Source organism: Aedes aegypti, chromosome 3 (genome assembly GCF_002204515.2).
Source record: "Aedes aegypti strain LVP_AGWG chromosome 3, AaegL5.0 Primary Assembly, whole genome shotgun sequence".
Lineage (NCBI taxonomy): Eukaryota > Metazoa > Arthropoda > Insecta > Diptera > Culicidae > Aedes > Aedes aegypti.
Window position 1 is genome coordinate 267,712,739 of NC_035109.1, and position 23,381 is coordinate 267,736,119.

At 42.0% G+C, this 23,381-nt stretch overlaps 2 protein-coding genes across 3 annotated transcripts; one reads left to right on the forward strand and one right to left on the reverse strand.

The window, feature by feature from the left end:
• The first annotated feature begins 1,724 nt into the window (after positions 1-1,724).
• LOC5579807 lies at positions 1,725-3,392 on the forward strand. Its single transcript, XM_001648070.2, has 4 exons — positions 1,725-2,147; positions 2,204-2,369; positions 2,426-2,936; positions 3,003-3,392. The coding sequence occupies exons 1-4, from the start codon at positions 1,771-1,773 to the stop codon at positions 3,173-3,175; spliced, it is 1,227 nt and encodes a 408-aa protein (XP_001648120.2). The 5' UTR covers positions 1,725-1,770; the 3' UTR covers positions 3,176-3,392.
• A 6,112-nt stretch (positions 3,393-9,504) lies between these two features.
• LOC5579805 (calpain-A) lies at positions 9,505-15,132 on the reverse strand. 2 transcript variants are annotated; one of them, XM_021850323.1, is made up of 3 exons: positions 14,774-15,132; positions 10,955-11,632; positions 9,505-10,894 (listed from the first exon to the last, which is right to left on the reverse strand). In XM_021850323.1, the coding sequence occupies exons 1-3, from the start codon at positions 14,861-14,863 to the stop codon at positions 9,572-9,574; spliced, it is 2,091 nt and encodes a 696-aa protein (XP_021706015.1). In that variant the 5' UTR covers positions 14,864-15,132; the 3' UTR covers positions 9,505-9,571. The 2 variants fall into 2 exon arrangements, with proteins under 2 accessions (XP_021706015.1, XP_021706016.1); XM_021850324.1 differs by lacking the exon at positions 14,774-15,132 and adding an exon at positions 11,696-11,734.
• Between the last annotated feature and the right edge of the window lie 8,249 nt (positions 15,133-23,381).

The window sequence follows — 23,381 nt, forward strand, 5'->3', positions numbered from 1 at the left end:
ACAAATATTTGCAAGGCCCCTCCTAGGCCCCCTCCAGGAAAAAATCCTAGCTACGCCAATGTTTAAAACAAACCCATAGGAAAGGTTTCTAGACAAAAAAATGAGTGCAATTATTTTTAAAATCCGTAGTGTACTTGCTGAAGAATCACCTGATTGCCCAGTAAACATTTTGGTTGGTATAACTTTTGTTATACATCATTCTATATGAATCAATCGTATAGAATGCACGAAAAGGCTATATACCTACCAAAGTGGAGGCTATATGCGTACTTGGCACGACTTTTTCGGACTTTCTGCGATCAGATATACGATGCCACAAAATATGGATGAAAATAAAAAAAAAGTTTCCAGCGAGTCTCAAACACGGAACCTCTGGATCAGAAATCGGGCACCCTACCACTGTACCACCAAGAGTTACTTATTTGACGGGTGATTATTTGTCAATAATAATACATGTTTCATGTACAGCGACACATACTTTGTTGTTCTTTGAGGCCCATCGTCAGCAGATAGACTAAGTTTGGGTGGCAATTTTTGCTAAGTTATTGCGATTTCATACGATGCTTACTGGATTGATATATGATCTGTCAGTTTATATAACATAACGTGATTCTATGTTGCACTATTTACGACATGTTTTATTGCCAACACAGATTGTCGTTTATGCATCGTATTGGGGATTTATATACAACTTGTATTGACATTTATAACGCTTAATATGAAATCTTGTGCTATTCTGATTTTGGACGCATGAATATGTGATTTTGGATGCACATTCTTATACGATACGTGGTTCACTGGGTGGATACTTAAACAATTTCATAAAGTAACTGCTGAAGAAAATCTTGAAAAAAATCTGAAAAAATATAAATTCCTTACAGATATCTAGGGATAAATCTAAGGAGAAATTATAGGATAAATCACTTTCCAGAAGCTTAAAGGAAGCTGTAAAGGGTTTCCAGGAGAAATTTTTAGAAATATAATTTAAATAACATCTATATGAGTCCCTGTGGGAAAAAATCCGTTTGGTGCATTTTTTTGTAAAAATAAATATTATCAATTTTTTTCTATATGGATAATTGCTCGGCATGAAAATCCACAATTGGCGGCGTGATGCCGATCGGCGTATTTTATATGAACATCGATATAAAATTTTGAGTCTTGATATAAATGTTGAAAAAATGACAATATTAACATACTAATGTTGTTGTTTTAATAAAACATCGCAAATCAAATTAGAGCCCAACATAGATTTTAAATAAAATAGGAATTTTGGAAAACTTTTGAGAAATTGGCGCTGAAATATTGTATAGTAGTGTTTTTTTTAATGTAGTAATATGGTGAAAACGTCGTTAACTAAGAAAAAAGTTAGTGGCAATAACTATAGAGAGCATCAAATTAAAAACAAAATAGGTTTGAGAAGTTTCTTAGTCTACAATAATAATAATGTTCTTTTGAACAGTTTTTTGATCCAGGATTATTAAAAGTGTCGTAGATGGTAATAAATTATTATTATTTGAGAATATGCTAACACTCTAATACTCATCAATGACGAAGCAAAATATGAATGTCGTCCGAGCAATTGTGGTGAAATTATATCATTCACAATACACCTAATACCACCCAGCCGCTGTATGCAAAATCACAGTGTTTGCCACCAGCATCACGCTCCTTATCTACCTATTTCGATAGATTACGAAACCACTCAAGTTAATTTGCTTCGCAACTTCAACGCGGGAACAATGCTCAGTCTTCCGAGTCACGTTCACCATGGCAGAACACAGCGCTGACGAATTGCAAGCTCCCGAGTGGTTGAATGATCAGTTCTTCACGGAGATTCTTCAAAAATCTGAGGATGATCCATCGCTTCGAATTGTGGGTGAATACAAGCTGCTTCCTGCTACCCAAGCCGGTGATCATTACGCCAGTATTATGTTCCGCACCAGTATTCGATATGAAACTAAACGCTTGGCGGGCGAACAAGAAATTGAACTGATTATCAAAGCGCAGCCGACGGCTGATGGATTCAAGAAGGAATTATCTAAAGATAATGCTCTGTTTGTTAAGGAAATCAAAATGTACAGTGAGATTCTGCCTGCCATGGTGAAAGTGCTGAAGGAAGCTGGCGAACATCTGGAAGTTGCGAGGTACGTAAGCTGCGGTGAATTTATTTTAATTTCTTTTCAAAATCCGATCTTTTTAGGTTAATCCATGCCGCTCTTGTGCCAAATGTTGTCATTGTAATGGAGAGCTTAACACCGAAGGGTTGGCTTCCTGGACGCGAATCTGTTGTCAGTTATGAAGAGGCTCTTCCAACGATACGTAATATTGCGAACTTCCACGCTGCGTCACTCTATTTGAATCAAGAGGTATTTAACGGTATCTACGCAGTGTAATTACAGTTGATTGACTATTGTATTTCTAGATTACGGACTTATCGACAAATAGTGTGAAAGAGATGCTATCTGAAGGAGTAGTTCTGACGCTTTTCACGAAAGGATTCGAAGAGTTCTGTGCCGTTTTAGAGAAATGGGAAGGATACGAAACCATTGCAAAGAAACTGAAAACCCTTCGCAGCACCTTTGAACAGCGACTACAAGATGTCTACACTCCAAATCCGAAAACCGTTGGCTACAACGTGCTCGCCCATGCGGACTTCAGTTGGAAAAATGTGATGCATAAGACGAACTCGGAAGGTCGTCCCGTGGATTCGATGTTGATCGATTATCAATGCTGCCATTGGGGATCACCGGCCATTGATGTGTTCAGCTTGCTGGATTTGATCATTGATAATCGCACCAAAACGGCTCACCGTGGGAAGATTCTGTACGAGTATCATAAGCAGTTTGCTACGGTTTTGGGCAAAATTGGATTTACGGGAAAGATTCCCACACTGATAGATTTGCAAATAGAGCTACTCCGTAAAGGATTCATGGGTGAGATTGGACAATTCCAAATATAATTTCAGATAATCTTATACAATATGATTTAATACATTGCAGAAGTGCTACACGAGACCGTATTTGAGAAGTACAAATATATGCAGATGAAGGATGAAACATTCGACAACTTAGAAGAAGGTAACCCGGACGATCCCACCTACAGAAACCAAGAGTTCTGTGATACAATCCGGCGTGAAATGTCTTCGCTGTTGTACAAAGGCTTGTTAGATTGAGAAGGGCAATTAAACGGTTTGGTGAAACTGGTGCAGTGTTTGTCACAACGGTCAAACGTAGCATCAAATTCTAATTTAATACTACTGACGTCAGAGTAGCAGTATGTATGGATATAAGCGTAAAGGCATTCCAACACCTGTATTTTATCTGTCGAATGGCTACAAATCTCCTCAATAAACGAAATATTCCCAATTAGTGACAAATTATGAACGTAAACTGATAGTGTTTTGTTTAATATGAAAGCCACTAAACATTAAACCGCCCATTTATAACTTGCACTGTGCCGACGCTTGTATCCCTAATAGACCTATGGAGCCTATTTCTCCATCTTTCCAAGAGGAAAAACAAGATAAAATAGATTCCCTTCTTATGCCGCCGCAGCTAACTTCTACACCGCCCCTTCAACAACGGGAAATCCCAACAGAAAATCATCAAAAGATGTACCTACTTCTAGTAACATGTCTCCTTCTGATTTTGATTTTTTAACTGAACAATAGAATCAAATGATTGATGTAATATTCAAAACTACCCAATGTACATTGGGCCAGACCGCAAAATTAGGAGGAAAAAATATTTTGGCTATAAAGATGATTTTTAGAGCAAAATTGTCTTCGGCAAAATTGTTACATATGATAAGGACTATATTTTGACATTAAGTGACATTAGGTTGGTCCAAAAAAATACGGAAATATTTTTGCCAACTTTTATGCTATTCAAGTTTGCGCTTTGGAGTGTTCTAGGAAGTTGTTCTTTGTTTAATTTTGAACAACTTTGCCGAAGACGCCAACCTTGTAAGTCTACTGTAGCCCTTGCTATCGCAATTTCAATGATTCAGGGTAGGGTGGTCCATGAAAAATTTATGTTTTGCCCATATTTCTTTTTAATTTCAAATTCTATCAAAATTACGTCTTCCACAAAGTTTTAGAACTAGTTGAAACGCGTATTTTGGTGAAAGAATTAAGTGATTCCATTCTTTCGTTTATGAGATATGACCATTTGAGTTCATAAACTAGTGGTCCCGGCAAACTTCGTCTTGCCATCAAGTAGGCTGTTGAAAAACGCTCTTGATCGTCCCCAGGCTTCTGGCACCACTACACTACCCCATGGGAAAAAAACGAGCCACCATCTTCGGTTCCCACTGGGAAGTGGATCCCCAAGACAGTTCAATGTTAGTAAACAAATACTCGTTTCGGGACAAACAATCTAAAATGGCGAAAAAACAATATATGGGGGAAATGTGTTTAAAACTACTGTATGCTGGTGTTTAGAGACACACAGTTGTAAACGCTTGAAACATTTGATTCTAGCATAGCATAGCATAGCATAGCATAGACTGACTGTACATGTCAATGGTTGCTACTCCGTGATTGATCGGAACTGGTAAGAATTGCACTACGATTCAAATGAATAAGGGATGGGAGTTTCCGCTTACTCTCGAAGTGCAATTTTAGCAGATCTAATAGTTTTGATCAATAACGGCACCGGCCAAGTCCTTACAGCCAGTTGGGATGGGGAAGGAATGTTAGGGTGTAATGATTGTTGCTTCTAGAGACCGAGAATACCTCTGCATCTCCACAATCACCACGGGAAGGGTGTTTATTAGTGAGGGAGGAAAAGATCTGGGAGTCACCTCTGGTCGATGATGCGATCCATGGACAAGGGGGAAATATACGACTTATATTTAAAGCTAGTTTTGTATTTTTGTCTCGAGAAGTTTTTGGTAGAAGCTTTAAAAAATACGTCAACATCTATAATGTCGAACAATTCAAAAGATGTTTTTATCAATGACGAAAACTGAAAATTACATGTATATATTTTAAATTATACGAAACAGGAATAATGCCGACACTTGTAGTGACGAACCATACATAGTTTGTTTGAAAATTACATATGAGTATTACTGTGCATTTTGTCTCGCTATGATAGAAGTTTAAAAAAAATACGTCAACATTCACAATGTCGAACAATTCAAAAGATAATTTTTAATAATGTCAAAAAGAGAAAAATATATGTATGTATAATGAAATTGAATAAGAAAAAAGCATAATGCCGACACATATAGTGACGAACCATACAAAGTTTGTTTTAATAATACTAAAAAGTTACGCTTTCAAGAAAAAATGTGTTATCACAAGCATGAAACGAACTCACCAGTTGGTAATCCATCCTCGACTGAACACAAAACTGACACTGACAGCAAAATTTCTTGGCATCCCGAAAACAAATCGTCTTGCTTGTGCCTTCCCAAATACCTACCCAGCAAGACGCTCAAAAACAGGAAAAAAAATCTCCAGCGACGCAAACACGCGCGAAACCGTGAGCAAAATCTATTGGAGGACGCAAAACCGAACTGTCCTGCTTGGGCTTCACGAAGCGCTACCCAGCAAGACGCCCCAAAACAGGAAAAAAAAAATCTCCAGCGACGAAAACACGCGCGAAACCGTGACCAAAATCTATCGGACGACGTAAAACCGAACTGTCCTGCTTGGGCTTCACGAACAGGGTGGCCAGTGAAAAGTCAATTTCGAATTCCCGGTTTTCTCCCGGTTTTTTCCCGGAATTTCAAAAACATTCCCGGTTTCATTATATGCACAAAAAAAAGTTAATTTCGAGAATTTGTACCATTCCAAACGACTTCAAGTACGAGTTTATTTGGCCATACACCAAAGCATTACAAAAACGGAAATCAGATTTGTTGCCGCGACTTTTAAATTTCTTTTCAGAAATGCCCAAATAGTTATTTATTCAACAAGTTGCAAAATGATGATTTTTTCAGCACGAGTTGTATATTTATCCAACGAGGCTCGCCGAGTTGGATAAATACAACGAGTGCTGAAAAAATCGAGTTTTGCAACGAGTTGCATACAACATTTTTTGCTATTTCGAAAAATGCCGTTTCAACTCGATGAACTCTAAAAGCACAAACAAACAATGCAAGAGAACCCACATGGGCATACAGCCATGCGTAGTTTCAATTCAGTATTTTTCAATCACGTAGGCTGTGACACAGTAGTACTCATGAATGTCACAATTCTTCTCGTTCCCATCGGTATCATGCAGATCTATATTCCCTATTAGAGGAATGAACAGGTAAGAAAGCACAGTGACTACACATACTGGACGATCCGACCCCTCATCAGTATCGCCAACCTGTGTCGGAGCCTGATCGCACAACGGATGTAGACTCTAGTGAAGTGACTCGCCGTGTAAACCAAATGGAAAGTCACTCCGCTCGAGTCGAGAATTGTCACCTCGCTATAGGACACCGACAATTCTCACCTCACGCCAGACATAGAACAAACTCAAGAATCAGATGCAATTGTGCTCTTTCTGTGCGGCATGTAAGGCAAGACGTGTCGGTGAGGTGTCGACTCGCTACCATTCGATTAACATTAGTCGCATCACGTCACCCGAGGTGAGAACGACTCGTCTCGACTCACACGCCGCGCACAATAAGCATGGTATGAAGAGACTAGGACACTGGGTTGTTTGATTGACGCCTACCAAAACAGTACTGAAAAGTGCTACTTTTCAGCACCGAAAAGAGTGCTGAAAAGTAGCACTTTTCAGCACTGTTTTATTTGGTAGGAAAAGTAGGCCGTTATGTTGATCAACTTCTCAATGAAAAGTTGATTGATTTGCAACGGAATTGCAAAAACAATTTTTTTTTCCATTGCAGGTGAAATTTTATTTCGAACTGAGCTTGCAGTAGAAAATTTCGTGGTCAACTCTGTCGCAGAAATTTTTACTTTTCTTGGTGGGAACGGCAAATTTAACTTAAGCGTGGAATTTATTATTTTTATGAAAATGTTTAGTTTCACCACAGACAAACAGACGTCACACTCTCATCATTGTGCATCGACCACCTTTTTAACGGTCGATTCAAAAATATGGTAGGTTTGACAAACCGATTTTAGCATTGGGCGTACATGTCCTCGTGACTATGATTTTGATCGAGATTTGTTCTAAGTGTTACGACTGTTTGTCTGTGGTTTCACTAAAAGTTTGACCACTGCTTACATGATATCTAGCCAACTGAAGAATAAATCATAGTTTTAGTTCAAAACAGCCACACAGCCTTGGTAGACTTCAAAAAGAGTTTATAAATTGTCGAAAATTTCGTTCATCATCATGGAAATTCGGTCAGAAATAAAGCATTCGAAACTAATTCAATATATTATATGCCCCAAAAACATAGAAAGTTTTTCTCAATACAATTATTTCTGACAAAATAACACAGATAGTTATAAATCTGGAATGGATTAAAGTTTTATAATATATTGTTTTGTTTTGTTATAAAACAAGAAGCGAATATCAAATCTTTTACCATGATCATAATATGATCGCTGGTCACCCTGCACGAAGCACTACCCAGCAAGACGCTCCGAAACAGGAAAAAAAAATCTCCGGTGACGAAAACACGCGCGAAACCGTGAGCAAAATCTATCGGACGACGCAAAACCGAACTGTCCTGCTTGGGCTTCACGAAGCACTACCCAGCAAGACGCCCCAAACCAGGAAAAAAAAATCCTCAGCGACGAAAACACGCGCGAAACCGTGAGCAAAATTTATCGGACGACGCAAAACCGAACTGTAGTAAGACTGCAGAGATATCTGCAAAACAAAAGTTACATGCTCACTATCACCATCCGGTGACAAAATCTTGAATCTTGTGATTCAAATAATGTTAGCCCTTGTCCTACTGAATAGCTTTGCCGAAGACCTAAACGCTTGAAACATTTGATTCTGAACAAAAACGTTTTTTTTATGGTGAGCTGGGAAATTATTATAGATTTGATTTGGCCAAAGTGAGCAATTACTCTTGATGCTCACTACAAAAACATGGCTACTTAGCAGTGGGCTGATCGTCCCATATAAAATGACAGTTTCTTTCGCGCTCGTTTAATTCAATTTTCCCGGTGAATATCCTGGGATTTTTATACACACAAACACGTCGGAACCCTTGACAAACAAAATGGAGAAAGAATCATCTAAATCCGATTTTGACGAACAAAATGGAGAAAGAATCATCTAAATTCGCTAACCCGTACGTAAGCCATTTCGTGACATACAAACACCATTCAATTTTTATTTATATAGAAGATATAATAATTTTCAAACGTCAATATCTCAAAGAGGGGGAAAAACGGGGATGCAATATGCGCAGGATCTGAAAGCTATAACTTATAGGTTCAAATGGTATATTCTATCTCTCGAGGATACAGGAGGATTTACAGTATTATTTTGATGTGAAAACGAGCATTTTTTTTACTGAAAATTCATGATTTTAGTTAAAATGTTGAACATTACGGTGAAGTTTTAAACATAATTTGTTTGAAAACTGTTCAACTGAATATTTTTTTAGCCTCTAAGGATATTTGAACCTCTAAGTTATATCATACAGATACTGCGCAAATCGCATCCCCGTTTTTCCCCCTTTTGGAGATATTGATATTTGGAAAATATGATTTTTTTAACAAAAATTGTCATATCTCATAAGCGAATGATTAGAATCACATAATTCTTTCACCAAAATGCGCGTTTCAACTACAGGTATGTTCCGTTTTTATCAACACGATCGGCAATTTTCAATTGACAAAAACGGAATAATTTTCTTAAACGAAAAAATCTATAAATTTTAAAATAAAATTGCGGTTTTGCCTGAATAATACACAATTTCATCATAATTATGGACAGTATTGATGTTTAGGAGCAATGATTAGCATTAAGATTGTTCATTTGTATAAGTTCGTAAATAAGGTGGATTGCAGACTCTAATCAATCAATAAGTTTTCTTGGTTATAATTAAAATGTATTAAATATGGAATAATAAAACGATAATCGCATAAATGTGGTGTAGTTCTAAAACTTTGTAGAAGACGTAATTTTTATAAAATTTGAAATTAAAAAACTATGGGCAATAAATAATTTTTTCATGGACTACGCTACCCTGCATCATTGAAAACGCCATAGCAAGGGCTACAGTAGACTTACAAGGTTGGCGTCTTCGGCAAAGTTGTTCAAAATTAAACAAAGAACAACTTCCTAGAACACTTCAAAGCGCAAACTTGAAAAGCATAAAAGTTGGCAAAAATATTTCCGTATTTTGTTGGACCACCCTAATGTCACTTAATTACAAAATATGGTCCTTATCATATGTAACAATTTTGCCGAAGACACTTTTGTTCTAAAATATCATCTTCGTGGTCAAAATATTTTTTTCCTCCTAATTTTGCGGTCTGGCCCAATGTTCATTGTGGTAGTTTTGAATATTACATCAATCATTTGATTCTATTACTACATAGAATGTTGAGTGAAAAGCGTATAATTTTAATCCTAATTTGAATGTTATTTATTGTAGTAAGTCACATAGCTTTATAGTCTTAGTTATACTTTCATCGCGCCATCTTTGTAAACATCTGACTGCTTAGCAGAGTCATCATTTCCAGTTGCATCATCTCCTGAGTAGGATTATTCTGCAGCGAGTAATATATAAACTCTTCCAAATGAACCTTATCATCCTGTTCCATTTCCAACCACTGCAGGAGGCTACTGGTGGTTTCCGCGGAATCTGAAGAAGATTTCAGCTGCACGATCAGTTTCTTCCTGTCAACGTAACCCTTCCGGTCTGGATCATAGAAATCGAACATCTCTTTCCAGTGCTGAACGTTCCGAATGATTCGTTTGAATTTATCGTAGTTCAATCGCTCTGGGATTGTATCGGTGGCTTGGCCCGCTGAAGCAAGCGTTTGAGCCAGATGCTGGAGGAACTCTTCACGTGATTCATCGATGGACTTGTTGGGATCATCGAGTTTAGAGCGTTTTCTCGTTAGGGCCTTCCAAAGGGAGCTCTTATGCTTGGATTTAGATTTGAAAGTGAAGAAGTGGGCGTCCAATATGGAAGCTAATGCTGCGTGATCAATAGTTCCTAAGGTGTCTGAAAAGCTGTAGAACATTCGTACGATCGACGACCAGTTTGTTCCCATTGTGCAGGGCATACTGGAAACTTGAACGTCTTTTCGATGCGGTTTAGAGTAAATTCTGAGGAAGAAGTCACCCTCCACGTTCCGTTTTTGTGTGCATGGGACTATGAGTAGAGTACTGGGAGATATTCGCACTCGACCCGTGACTTCGCGCGCGTTGGAAAACGTTGGATGCGCTATGATTTTCGGTAGTTTCTTCTTAGAGTACGACATCGGAATGGTTTTCGTGCGAAAGTCTTCGTCGGGTATTTGGAACACAACGAAGCTGATTGGGTGATAGCCAGTATCATGGAGTTTCTGCATCAGTAAGATGACTACGTGGCATGAACCAGAGTTGTCTATCTCATCTGGATGAGTCAGTTGTAACAAGTACTGTGGATTTGTCCAGAAAGATTTCAGGTCATCCTTAGAGCCTCCGGCTGTAGATCCAGACACCCATGATCCTTCTATGCACGACAATTGCCAGCTATAATCTTCGCTTAGTGGCTGACCCATCTGATTGGGAGATATGTTGCATATGTCCACGAAGTCATAGTTTTTGATGAACTCGTCAATACGCAACCAAGATTTCCTATAGCAATCTGCTGGTAGGGACATTGTGCCACTTCGCAGATAGTTCATTTCGATAAGCTCTTCCACCGGCGTTTGCAAACCAAACATTTTGCTCTCAATGGTAACTGCTTTCAGGATAGAGTATGAGTGTTGGGAATGCTTACTGGAGCCTCGGTTATCGTTCTGAAAATATGTTCAATACATCCATGAACAATGTTGTAAACCATAAGCTAGCATTCTTACCATTTTGATCGCCGCCATGAGAGATCCCTTCTCTAGCTTACAACTGATGGTTTCATAGCACGCATCCGCAACCGGTACCGCACTTCCCAAATAGTACCTCTCAGATATACCCCCAGTGAAGTCCTGCATAGTTTCGATGAGATTTCTCGATGCAATGGCACTGTACGATCCGCACAGCTTGGCGTAAGCCTTCTCCAGCAGGGCGCACCAGAACTCGTTCTGCGTGGTCGGTCGGATGAAAAGCAACTTCCCGTCCATGGTTGGCAATCGATCGTCGATCACCACATCCAGCCATCGACCGTATTGCCAGAATCGGAAGTGAAATAGTCCCCTGTAGAGCTTCCCCTCGAATGAGTTATCGGAAGGTACGGTTCTGAGCAGCGCTTCATGATTGGTCGAGAGGCAGGTAAGTGTTGTCGATAGGAAGCTATGCAATACGGATCGTTTTTCGATACTGTACTCTGGTGGAGCTTGGCAGAAGAACTTCGGTTTGGGATTAATTTCCGGCGGTCGAACCCATTGGATGTTCGACTGGGAATCGTGCCCCAGGACGGTATGATTGGAAGCGGGAAAATCGGGATCCTCAAAGAGTGATTTGTTTGCCTGGAGTTGTTGTTTCAGCTGATAAAAATCTTGTGCATTTGGATTCTGTGGAACGGTGTTTGAGTTGTAGAAAATCTGAAATCGAAGGAAGAACGTGATGAATACTTTGAAACGATACGTAGAATAAACAGAATACACCATGCATGATTTACGGAGGCTCTTCTCACGCTACGGCCGTCTGTCATGTGAAGGATGATACCACAAAGTGTGTATGCGCTAATTGCGGGGTCCATCAAAAGTCTAACTTTTGGGCTTGCCCTCCGCGTAGGCGAGTCGTTGAGGCTCGTACCAGGCAGATGAACGAGAACGTTTTTCGTTTCCGGAATTCCTCAGACAGAATCATAAATAATGCTCATTTTTCAATTATCGATCGCTTGTTCAACCTTCCTTAGTCCCTAACAAAAAGTTACAAATTGTGTCGTTTTCGACCCGAAAATTCAAACCGCTCAATGTGATGACCGAATTTAGTTTTGTTGGGCTTAAATGAAAGGCGCACATGTCTAGTTTCAGAACCCCTCCAGGAGATCCGGATTAAGCTTCCAGCTATTGTCCAATCAGTTTACTTTCCTTTATCAGTAAACTTTTTTAAGAGGTCATTTTGAACAGAATGATGGCCCACATCAACGAAAATTCATTTTTTGCTAATGAACAATTTGGATTCCGCCATGGACATTCCACTCATCAACTTTTACGTGTAACAAATTTGATCCGTTCCAACAAATCTGAAGGCTATTCTACTGGTATTGCTCTCCTAGACATATAAAAATCATTCGACAGTGTTTGGCATGAAAGTTTGACCGTAAAATAAAAAAAAATAATTTTCCAACATACATTGTTAGAACAATTCAAAGTTATCTGTCAAATCGTACACTTCAGGTAAGTTATCAGAACTCCTAGTCTGAGGCAGCATTTTGGGACCAATATTATATAATATATTTTAGTTACCTCAGGGATGTCAAAAATCTTTGTTTGGGGATGACACAGGCCTCTCCGCCAAAGTACGAAACCTGTGTGTCATCTGTAGTCGATTGCAAAAATGTTTGGATATTTTTTCTTCATACTTGCAAAAATGGAAGATTTCTCCTAATGCTTCCAAAACTCAACTAATAATATTCCCACATCAACCAAAAGCTTTTGATTTGAATTCTTCAAGTAGACAGGTTGTCACAATGAGAGGGGTTCCAATAAATTGGTCAGATGAAGTTAAGTATCTAGGGCTCATGCTAGATAAGAATTTAACTTTCAAATATCACATTGGGGCCATTCAAGCCAAATGTAACAAATATGTAAAATGTCTCTATCCACTTATTAATAGAAAATCAAAACTTTGTCTTAAGAACAAGCTTTTGATATTCAAACAAAATGTTGTAATACCAGGAAGAATGGTTTGCAGAGAATTCAAAATAAAATTTTAAAAATGATTCTGGAGCTTCCTCCCTGGTATAGTACCAATGAGTTACATAGAATATCCAATGTTGAAACATTGGAACAAATGTCAAATAAAATAATTAATAATTTCAGGCAAAAATCGTTACAATCTTCTATTGCCACGAATAATGCGTTATATATTTAGATTAAGTTAGGTTAATTAAATTGAAAGCGTGTTTTTTTTCTCTTATAAGCAGGTGAAATCAACTCACCTGTAAAAAATCTGAACTGCTACCGCAAATGAAATGTAATATGTTGTTAACAAAATGTTAATAAAAACTTAAATTTGTTTTACCAAATTAGGATGAACACTATCTAATAACACATAACACTTAGATATGAGAAATGGATGTAATGTTTGGAATAATACTAATAAAGAAATTAAAAAAAAGTTGAGTTGATTAATTCCATATATTATAAATATTGCAGAGTGGCAGAAATACTTTCACAAATGATTCACAAATAAGGTTTTTTTTGTAAAACAAGTGAAATTGTTGGACTGACGTTGACCGATACGTTTTCATTCTGAGGAAATCGACTTGTGTAAGATTGATCGTGCCTTGGTATTCGTGGCAGTTTGCTTGGAGACCTCTATATTTCAGAGGAAACATGTTACATGTTTGTTTAGCTTAGAAACACACAAATCTCTCGTAGTACAAGTATGAGGATTTATGACCGTACAATCCGTAGTTGCTACTCCGTGATTGACCAGAATAATCGAAGTCGTACAAGGAATCAAGAGGTAAAGCTTGGGAGTAGCTTTTCATCTTCAATGTACACTTTCGAGAACTCCAAACATTAAAAAGACAATAACGGCGCCGGCCACGTTCTTACGGTCATCGGGGAAGGGAAGGAATGTTAGAGTGCCATCCATTGTTACTAGAGACTGAGTTCACCTCTGCATCTCCATGGTTGTCATGGGATGGAGTTTTATTAGAGGGGGGGATCATAGCTGCATGTTCAGCATTCACCTTGGTAAGTGTTGCGATTCATGCAATCTCAGTTAAAAAAAATCACCTATCAGCACTCTAAAGACAACGTGAACATACGGTAAGCCGACACATTTAGCATCGGACAGTTTTGTCACCTTCAGTTTTTATTTTCAATTTTCAACACATCCGTTCAGAAGCACACTTAATTCTCGAACAATATAAACTGACGATTATTAATTTGCACCGTTCCTTCGAAACGCTTATAATATGCATATTTCGTGCTTATATTCACTGAAAACGAAACCACTGGCAGCCATATAAAAGACATCCTTGATAAGCTTATCATACCAACTCGTACGTGATCTCGCCATTTCTGGTGAAGCTCGAATGTGAGTCATCGAACAGCTCTGTTTCCCATGGAAGCTCCTAACGGAAATATTTGCTAGAATACATTTTGATTTCATTATCACATATTTTTTGTTAGGTTTACAGCTAAATTTATGATTTTTTTTAACAATTCAATATCTGCAATGATATACGCTTAATCAACACGAAATAGGGCACCTTCACTCCAAATCAATAAGCTCGAGAACGCATTCAAAAATTGTGTATAGTTTTTATGGTCTATACTCAGCAACACGGGTAGTCACAGAAATAATAAATTTTAGTAATTTAATGACAGTTAGTGCAAAAATTCACAGCAGAATGAAAGAGAGGCGGATGAAAATAGTCATTAATGCATAATGTTTAGTGATTCGGAGATTTTTTTTCCGATTGTATTCAGTGTGAATCATACTCAATTTGTGAAGCTTTGTTTTACCGTTTATATTTTTTGAAAGCACCGGTAGTTACTTACATTATCGTCTGTAAATTCCACAACCAAAAATTTGCTTAGCGGATTGTCATTTGGCCGCAGCCCATTCGATTGATCACAAGACACTTCCATAGTTAAAACTCACAAATATTCAAATGAAAATGAATACCGCCACTCGTCGATGACATTTATTCTCAAGTGACTTGATGTTCTAACCGGGTCGGTAAGCAATGTAACTATAGACACACCTGCTGATAGCTGTTCACTGACTGGCGAACGAACGATCGAGTCAAAACAAAACCAGAAATCAACAATTTGCTCATCAACAGAATGAGTGAGTCCACTGAGTCACCACCATCACGAAGCGCAAACCTTTTTGGGAGAATATTGCGCATTATTATTCGGACGGGTAGCTAACCTACCAAGCCATATTCGTGAGTGGGGCTTTCAGCCCTAAACTTTTAAATACCAACAACGTGTTGAAGGCTCGCAGTCGGAAGAGTTTTGCGCGCGCTCTCTTGCACTGACATACCGTTCTGATTAGAGCTCCGGACACACATTTAGTCAATTTACTAATGGTTTTTATTGATACCAAACCTAAAAACATGTTTTTTGTTTTTTGAGCTTATGATACATCTCTAGATTAAAACTGAGTGAATTATATTTTCCGTGTACCTTCCAAAATACCAGATAGGAACACTTCGTCGACGAAGTAAAAAAGTGTTAAAGCCGAAATTTTACGGGATTTTCTGAATTAAAGTTTAATTATGAATTAGCTGTTACGTTAACGAAACAATTTGCCAAAATAGTTAGTGTTATTTAATAAAAAAATGTACCAGTTTTTGGGACCCTATTAATAATATGATTTTTCTAATTATGGTTTTCAAGAACTGTCTGGGATTCAAATTATCCAGAATATGGGGCAAAAGTAAAGAAAAAAAAAGGACCACACATGTATATTTATGTAAAATTTTACCCTACCATTCGAATGTTAAGTGTTTTCAAAGCTTGATAACACAGAGGAAAGATACATACATAATGATTTATTTTAGATGTTAATTGATGAATTTCACTTCACTGAGGCTTATAGTGTCCGTAATATGAGTCAAAACGGTATTTGTTTTCCTATTCGGAAGGTGAAGCACCGCAACAGCAGTACCAACTTTGTACTACGGTCGTCACTCAACTATGATAGCTAAATAGTAAGTACGCTAGTTGGTGGATGCATTTTCGTTGATAGCAGAATGAAGGTAACGTGAGAACGTAGAACGTAGAAGGTAACGAGACTTTCAGTCTGAGGCTGGTTCATCTCGGTTGACGAATATTGCACGCTAGAGGTACCTTAAGGGGCGCGGTAAATGGCTGGGTATGGCGTACCATTGGTACCTCGCGTACCCGCAGGAATAAAATAGACCCCTTTGTGCATTCATTCATTCATTGATTGGTTTAACGAGACTTAAACCGCGACCCCTTCGTGCGGTCCTTAGCCTCTTGCCCAGCAACTCCTATCCCTACCTCCTCGTGGTACTGCCCGGGGTACGAGTAAATAAAAAAAGGGGGGGGGATCGGATAATCAACCCCCGGTGGGAACTTTGGTCTTATGCTGACAGGGAAAGGGGGGTTTGCTTTTGCTTTTGCTTTTGCAGCTTGGAGCGTCTGTACTCCATGTTAGGAGCGGCTCACAACATCGTTTGTGCATCGTCCGAGTGCCAGAGAAGGGCTCTAAGCTAAACTGCGCACTGTGGCCCTCCGAACATTTAGGGGGCATGGTCCTCCGGAAATCTAGAGGGTTGGTGTCAGGCCCTGCAAGCCAACCGTAAAACCACATCAGCACAGGAACGTCAACGAGAGAATACGGACCGGAACAATCGGCAAAGACCAAAGCGACGAAAAAGGACTAGCGATTGGAAACTCGGTACGTGGAACTGCAAATATCTCAACTTCATTGGAAGTACTCGCATACTCTCCGATGTACTGAAGACCCGCTGTTTCGACATCGTAGCGCTGCAGGAGGTGTGCTGGACAGGAGTATTGGTGCGAACGTTTAGAGGTAATCATACCATCTACCAGAGCTGCGGCAACACAGCTTTCATAGTATGCAAAGGCGCGTGATCGGATGATGGCCGATCAATGAACGAATGTGCAAGTTAAGAATCAAAGGCCGATTCTTTAACTTCAGCATAATCAATGTGCATAGCCCACACTCCGGAAGCACTGATGATGACAAGGACGCGAGTACGACAGCTGCCCAAGCCACGACGTCAAGATCATCATAGGAGATTTGAACGCTCAGGTTGGACAGGAGGAGAAGTTCAGACCGACGATTGGAAAGTTCAGCGCCCACCGGCTGACGAACGAGAACGGCTTACGACTGATAGATTTTGCCGCCTCCAAGAACATGGCCATCCGTAGCACTTACTTCCAGCACAGCCTCCCGTATCGGTACACCTGGAGATCACCTCAGCAGACAGAATCGCAAATCGACCACGATTCGATCGATGGACGGCACTTCTCCGACATAACCGACGTCAGAACCTATCGTGGCGCTAACATTGACTCCGACCACTACTTGGTGATGGTGAAACTGCGCCCAAAACTATCCGTCATCAATGATGTACGGTACCGACGCCCGCCCCGGTACAATCTCGAGCGGCTGAAACAACCGGATGTCGCCAATGCGTACGCGCAGCATCTTGAGGCAGCGTTGCCGGATGAAGGCGAGCTCGACAGGGCCCCTCTTGAGGACTGCTGGAGGACAGTCAAAGTAGCCATTAACGACGCTGCCGAAAGCATTGTCGGATATGTGGAACGGAGCTCAAGAAACGATTGGTTCGACGAGGAGTGCCAGGAGGTTTTAGAGGAGAAGAATGCAGCGCGGGCTGCAATGCTGCAGCATGGTACGCGGCAAAACGTGGAACGATACAGACTGAAGCGGAAACAGCAAACCCACCTATTCCGGGACAAAAAGCGCCGCCTGGAAGAGGTGGAATGCCAAGAGATGGAGTTGCTGTACCGTTCTCAAGAAACGCGGAAGTTCTATCAGAAGCTCAACACATCCCGCAAAGGCTTCGTGCCGCGAGCTGAGATGTGCTGGGATAAGGATGGGAGCATCTTGACGGACGGACGCGAGGTGATCGAAAGGTGGAAGCAGCACTACGATGAACACCTGAATGGCGCAGAAAACTCAGGTACAGAAGGTCAGGACAACGAAGGTGATGGCTACGTCAGCACACCGGATAGCGGAAACCAACCAGCTCCCACGATGGGGGAAGTTAAGGATGCCATTCAACAGCTCAAGAACAACAAGGCCGCTGGCAAGGATGGTATCGGAGCCGAACTCATCAAGATGGGCCCGGACAGATTGGCCACTTGTCTGCATCGGCTGGTAGTCAGAATCTGGGAAACGGAACAACTACCGGAGGAGTAGGAGCAAGGCGTTATATGCCCTATCTACAAAAAGGGCGACAAACTGGAGTGTGAAAATTATCGTACAATCACCATCCTAAACGCCGCCTACAAAGTGCTATCCCAGATTCTCTTCCGTCGTCTATCACCTATAGCAAACGAGTTCGTAGGAAGTTATCAAGCAGGTTGCATCGATTTGTTCATCGATTTCAAGGCGGCATACGATAGTATCGACCGCATAGAGCTATGGAAAATCATTGACGAGAACAGCTTTCCCGGGAAGCTCACAAGATTGATCAGAGTAACGATGGACGGTGTGCAAAACTGCGTGAAGATCTCGGGCGAACACTCCAGTTCGTTCGAGTCTCGGTGGTTCCCGCCAACAGGGCGATGGACTTTCGTGCCTGTTGTTCAATATTTCGCTTGAAGGTGTTATGCGGAGAGCCGGACTTAACAGTCGAGGCACGATTTTCACGAGATCCGGACAATTTGTTTGCTCCGCGGACGACATGGACATTATTGGGAGAAAATGTGAAACAACAATGTTAGTCGGGAAATACGAAGGCGCATCATCAGCGGAAGTCGTGCCTACTATGGGCTCCAGAAGAAACTGCGGTCAAGAAAGATTCATCCCCGCACCAAATGTACGATGTACAAAACGCTCATAAGACCGGTAGTCCTCTATGGGCATGAGGCGTGGACTATGCTCGAGGAAGACTTGCAAGCTCTTGGGGTTTTCGAACGCCGAGTGCTAAAGACGATCTTCGACGGCGTGCAGGAGAACGGCGTGTGGCGGCGAAGGATGAACCACGAGCTCGCTCAACTCTACGGCGAACCCAGTATCGTAAAGGTAGCTAAAGCTGGAAGGATACGCTGGGCAGGGCATGTTGCAAGAATGCCGGACAACAACCCTGTAAAGATGGTGTTCGCTACAAATCCGATCGGAACAGGAAGGCGTGAGGCGCAGCGAGCTAGGTGGATTGACCAGGTGCACCAGGACCTGGAGAGCGTGGGTCACAGTCGAGGATGGAGAGAAGAGGCCATGAACCGAGTGAATTGGCGAATTATTGTTGGCGAGGCTTTATCAAGATAATTGATGTAAAGCCAAATAAAAAGATAAGGTACCTTAAGGGTATTCACTAGTCTGGTACAGAGTTTAGTATTACACACAAAAATAACAGTGCTGGCATTCATATAGGATGAAAGGATATTGAGGTAGAAGATTTAGGAGAATAGGTTTGGTAGGGGTGTAATGAAGTTTGCATAGAATTTTAGGTCATAACCAGCTCCATAGCCTGTTTTCTGCCTGGGTCGATGATATGGTTTGACGAGGTTGGGGTTATAGTAGTTTTCCGTTTGATGATCCATTTTCATGCCAGGGCCGGTAACCGTTATGTAGTTGCTATTTTCGTCATTGCCTCACGAAGTGCATGTCCCAGCGGGGGACTGCACCCAGCGGGGTTAAGTATTTGATTGCTGTTTGGAAAATAAGGCGACTCAAATTAGTGCAAATAGACCTGCATCCTTTAGAAAACAAATAAGGTTGGTTTCACTTGCCTGGTCATTTTGGAGCATATTCCTGATGCTTCCCATCTGATAGAGGCTTCTAAGATGCTCGAGAACGGGGCACTCATATAGAATGTGCTTCACTGTATTACGAGTTCCGCATGTCTTCCGCATACTTCCTTTAATCTATCGGAGAAACAAGTTAGCACGCCATTCCTCTGCCCAGGCACTCTTAATTGGTTGATCCATACAGTGGCCCAATTTCATATTCGTACAGGATACTGTTTCCACATCAAGTTAGTAAAACGCTATTAAATGAAGTATTGAGCTACAAATATTTTATCCACATTGAAGGTAATAGGTGTCATCTATTGTTTGCCAATCACAAAATGTTTGCATTTACATTCATCTTTGGATAGTTATCGCTCAGCTTCTGAGACGCACAGGCGTGTTAACGATTGCGCTCCTCATTAGCGAAGCACTTTTTTCAGATCGTTCAATCGATATTTTTGTGTTGTGCCGCGTCGCGGGTATGGTCGCGATGAGGCGGGAAAACACTTTTCGAATAGACTATTCGTGCTTCCCAGTGAAGCCGTCTTTCGAAAAAGTGCACGGATTCTGCCGTTCAGTGCTTGGGCTGAAGAAAGAAGACGTCGAAAGACTACAGTGTCACAAGGGCGAACAATGTGCATTCGTCAAGGTCAGCGACCTGACGCTTGCACAAAAAATAGTGGACGAACATGATGCCCGTCATGAAGTGGAGTTAAACGGGAAGAAGCACAAGCTTCGTATCACCATGGAAGATGGTAGTGTGGAAGTGAAGATTCACGATCTGCCCGAAAACGTTCCCGAAGAAAAGATCGTCGAGTTCTTGTGCGCGTTCGGCGAAGTGATCGCCATCCGAGAGCTAACGTGGGGAGAGGGCTACGAGTTTGCTGGTATACCACTCGGCATATGGTCGGCCCGTATGTTGGTACAAAAAAATATTGACTCGTGGGTCACCATTGACGGGCAGCAGGCATTTATTGTCTACAAAGGGCAGCTGCAGTCGTGCAAATACTGCAAAGAGCAGGCACACACTGGCATTTCTTGTGTCCAAAACAAGAAACTGCTGGTGCAAAAGAGCTATGCAAACGTAGCGAAACAAACTGGATCAACACGACCACCGCCGAAAAAAACAGCTGGCACGAAACCAGCAAGCGCAAAACCGATCGGGCCGAAACCTCCCGTTCTCCCAACAGCAACGTCGGATGCCTTTCCCGAGCTTCCGAAATCTTCGAGCCAGCCCGAACAGCCTGCCTCGACTTCTAAATCCGATGCTAGGTTCGATTTGACAACGTCCCCCCGCCCGCAAACCCAACGCGTGCATGGATCGTCGTCGTCGCTCCGAGCACCTCATGTCGAAGAGTCACCAAAAGCCAGCATTGTTTTGGTTGACTGCTTCAAAAAGCCGACGAATGCGATGCGATCGCAGAGCAAGAGCGGCAATGGCAACGAAACCGACGATTCTTCCACTTCCACGAATAGCAGACGAAGCGCGCGAGGCCGACCACCCGGCAAAAAGCCCCGTCGGGAAGATGGTGACGACGAACAGGATGAAGACTATCATCCATAAATGGCTCTCTCATCCTATAACATCTCGTCCATCAACATCGGCACAATAACCAACCCCACGAAACTCAACGCGCTACGTAACTTCATCAGCAGCCAGAGCCTCGATATTGTGTGTCTGCAAGAGGTGGAAAACGACCAGCTCTCCTTGCCTGGCTTCGTCGTATACACCAATGTAGACCACGCGAGAAGAGGTACGGCCGTTGCGGTGAAGGAACACATCCAAGTCTCTCACGTCGAGAAGAGTTTGGATAGCCGATTACTTGCGCTGCGAGTGCAAGACACGACCATCTGTAACATCTACGCTCCCTCCGGTTCTGCGCAACGTGCTGCTCGGGAGGAGTTCTTTAATGGAACTCTCGCCTATTACCTCCGTCATCGTACCGCACACGTCATTCTCGTTGGCGATTTCAACTGCGTATTGCGCGCATGCGACTCGACTAGTCCTAACGCAAGCCCTGCTCTCAAGACAGCCGTGCAACAGCTACAGCTGCATGATGTGTGGGAAAAACTGCGCTCACGTGACCCTGGCTTCACCTACGTCTGCCGAAACGCGCAATCGCGGCTCGATCGCGTTTACGTCAGCAATGGACTACGAGAAAATTTGCGAACTGCTCACACTCACGTGTGTTCGTTTACGGACCACAAAGCGCTAACCGTTCGACTATGCCTCCCCCAGCTCGGCCATGAGCCTGGGCGCGGTTTCTGGTCTTTGCGACCTCATCTTCTGACGGACGAAAACGTTGCGGAGTTCCAGTATAAGTGGCAATATTGGACCCGGGAGCGACGAAATTATGCGTCATGGATTGAGTGGTGGATCACGTACGCAAAGCCGAAAATTATAAGTTTTTTTAGGTGGAAGTCTCGAGAATTTTTCGATGAATTCCACAATCAGCACCAACGACTTTATGCTGAGCTTCAGCTAGCGTACGATGGGTATTACCAGCATCCGGAAATGTTGCCCACGATAAACCGGCTAAAAGGGGAAATGTTGGCGTTGCAGAGAAAGTTTTCCCACATGTTTATGCGCATAAATGAAACGTACGTGGCGGGAGAACCGCTGTCGATCTTCCAGTTGGGGGAAAGGCGAAGAAAAAAGACCATCATCACCGAGCTCCACCGGGGTGAAAATGACATCATCAACGAGCCACAAGCGATCCAAGCAAATTTGTTTGACTTCTTCTCCCAGCTCTACTCGGAGGAAGCACCAAACAACAACGAGAACGGTTTTACCAGCGAGCGCGCAATCCCACCGAACGATCCGGTGAACGAAGCATGTATGGAGGAGATAACAACAGCAGAAATTTTGTCTGCTATCAAAACAAGCGCACCGAAGAAATCCCCGGGCAGCGATGGCATCCCACGAGAGTTTTATCTCCGAACGTTCGACGTCATCCATCGAGAACTGAACCTCTTGCTGAACGAAGCACTCACCGGCAATATTCCCCCCGCATTCGTGGAGGGAATCATCGTGTTGGTGAGGAAGAAAGGAGGCGACAACACAGCTCGGTCATACCGACCCATATCGCTGCTCAACAGTGACTATAAGTTGCTATCCCGCATACTCAAAAACAGGCTAGAGGGTGTGATGAGAGCGCACGGCGTTTTGAGCGACGGACAGGAATGTTCGAACTCAGAGCGCAACATCTTCCAAGCAACACTCGCCCTCAAAGATCGTATTGCCAGTCTCCGTCATCACCGACGCGCCGGTAAACTCATAAGCTTTGATTTGGAGAATGCGTTCGATCGAGTCCGGCACTCCTTTCTCTTTGAGACCATGCGATCTCTCGGGTTCAACCAAGAACTCATCGCTCTTCTTTCTCGCATCGCCAGCCGCTCTGCTTCTCGGCTATTCGTCAATGGGCATCTCTCTCGCCCGCTCGAAATCCAGCGCTCGGTCCGACAGGGGGACCCTCTCTCCATGCACCTCTTCGTGCTGTACCTTCACCCACTGGTGCGCAAACTGGAGGAAGCGTGTGGTAATGATCTTCTCGTTGCGTATGCGGACGACATCAGCGTCATCGTGACGTCAGAGGCGCAAATCGAGGCGCTCAATGAAATTTTCACCCGTTTCGGGATTGCCGCCGGTGCGAAATTAAATTTGCGGAAGACGGTTGCGATCAACGTT

Bases quoted from the DNA above. Each gene is read 5' to 3' on its own strand.
- LOC5579807 (XM_001648070.2), top strand. From the start codon at position 1,771: ATGGCAGAACACAGCGCTGACGAATTGCAAGCTCCCGAGTGGTTGAAT. The intron at 2,370-2,425 runs GTATTTAACGGT...TTGTATTTCTAG, and splicing joins CACTCTATTTGAATCAAGAG to ATTACGGACTTATCGACAAA. The intron at 2,937-3,002 runs GTGAGATTGGAC...AATACATTGCAG, and splicing joins ACTCCGTAAAGGATTCATGG to AAGTGCTACACGAGACCGTA.
- LOC5579805 (XM_021850323.1), bottom strand. From the start codon at position 14,863: ATGGAAGTGTCTTGTGATCAATCGAATGGGCTGCGGCCAAATGACAAT. The intron at 11,633-14,773 runs GTAAGTAACTAC...CTTCGATTTCAG, and splicing joins TGGAATTTACAGACGATAAT to ATTTTCTACAACTCAAACAC. The intron at 10,895-10,954 runs GTAAGAATGCTA...ACATATTTTCAG, and splicing joins TCATGGCGGCGATCAAAATG to AACGATAACCGAGGCTCCAG.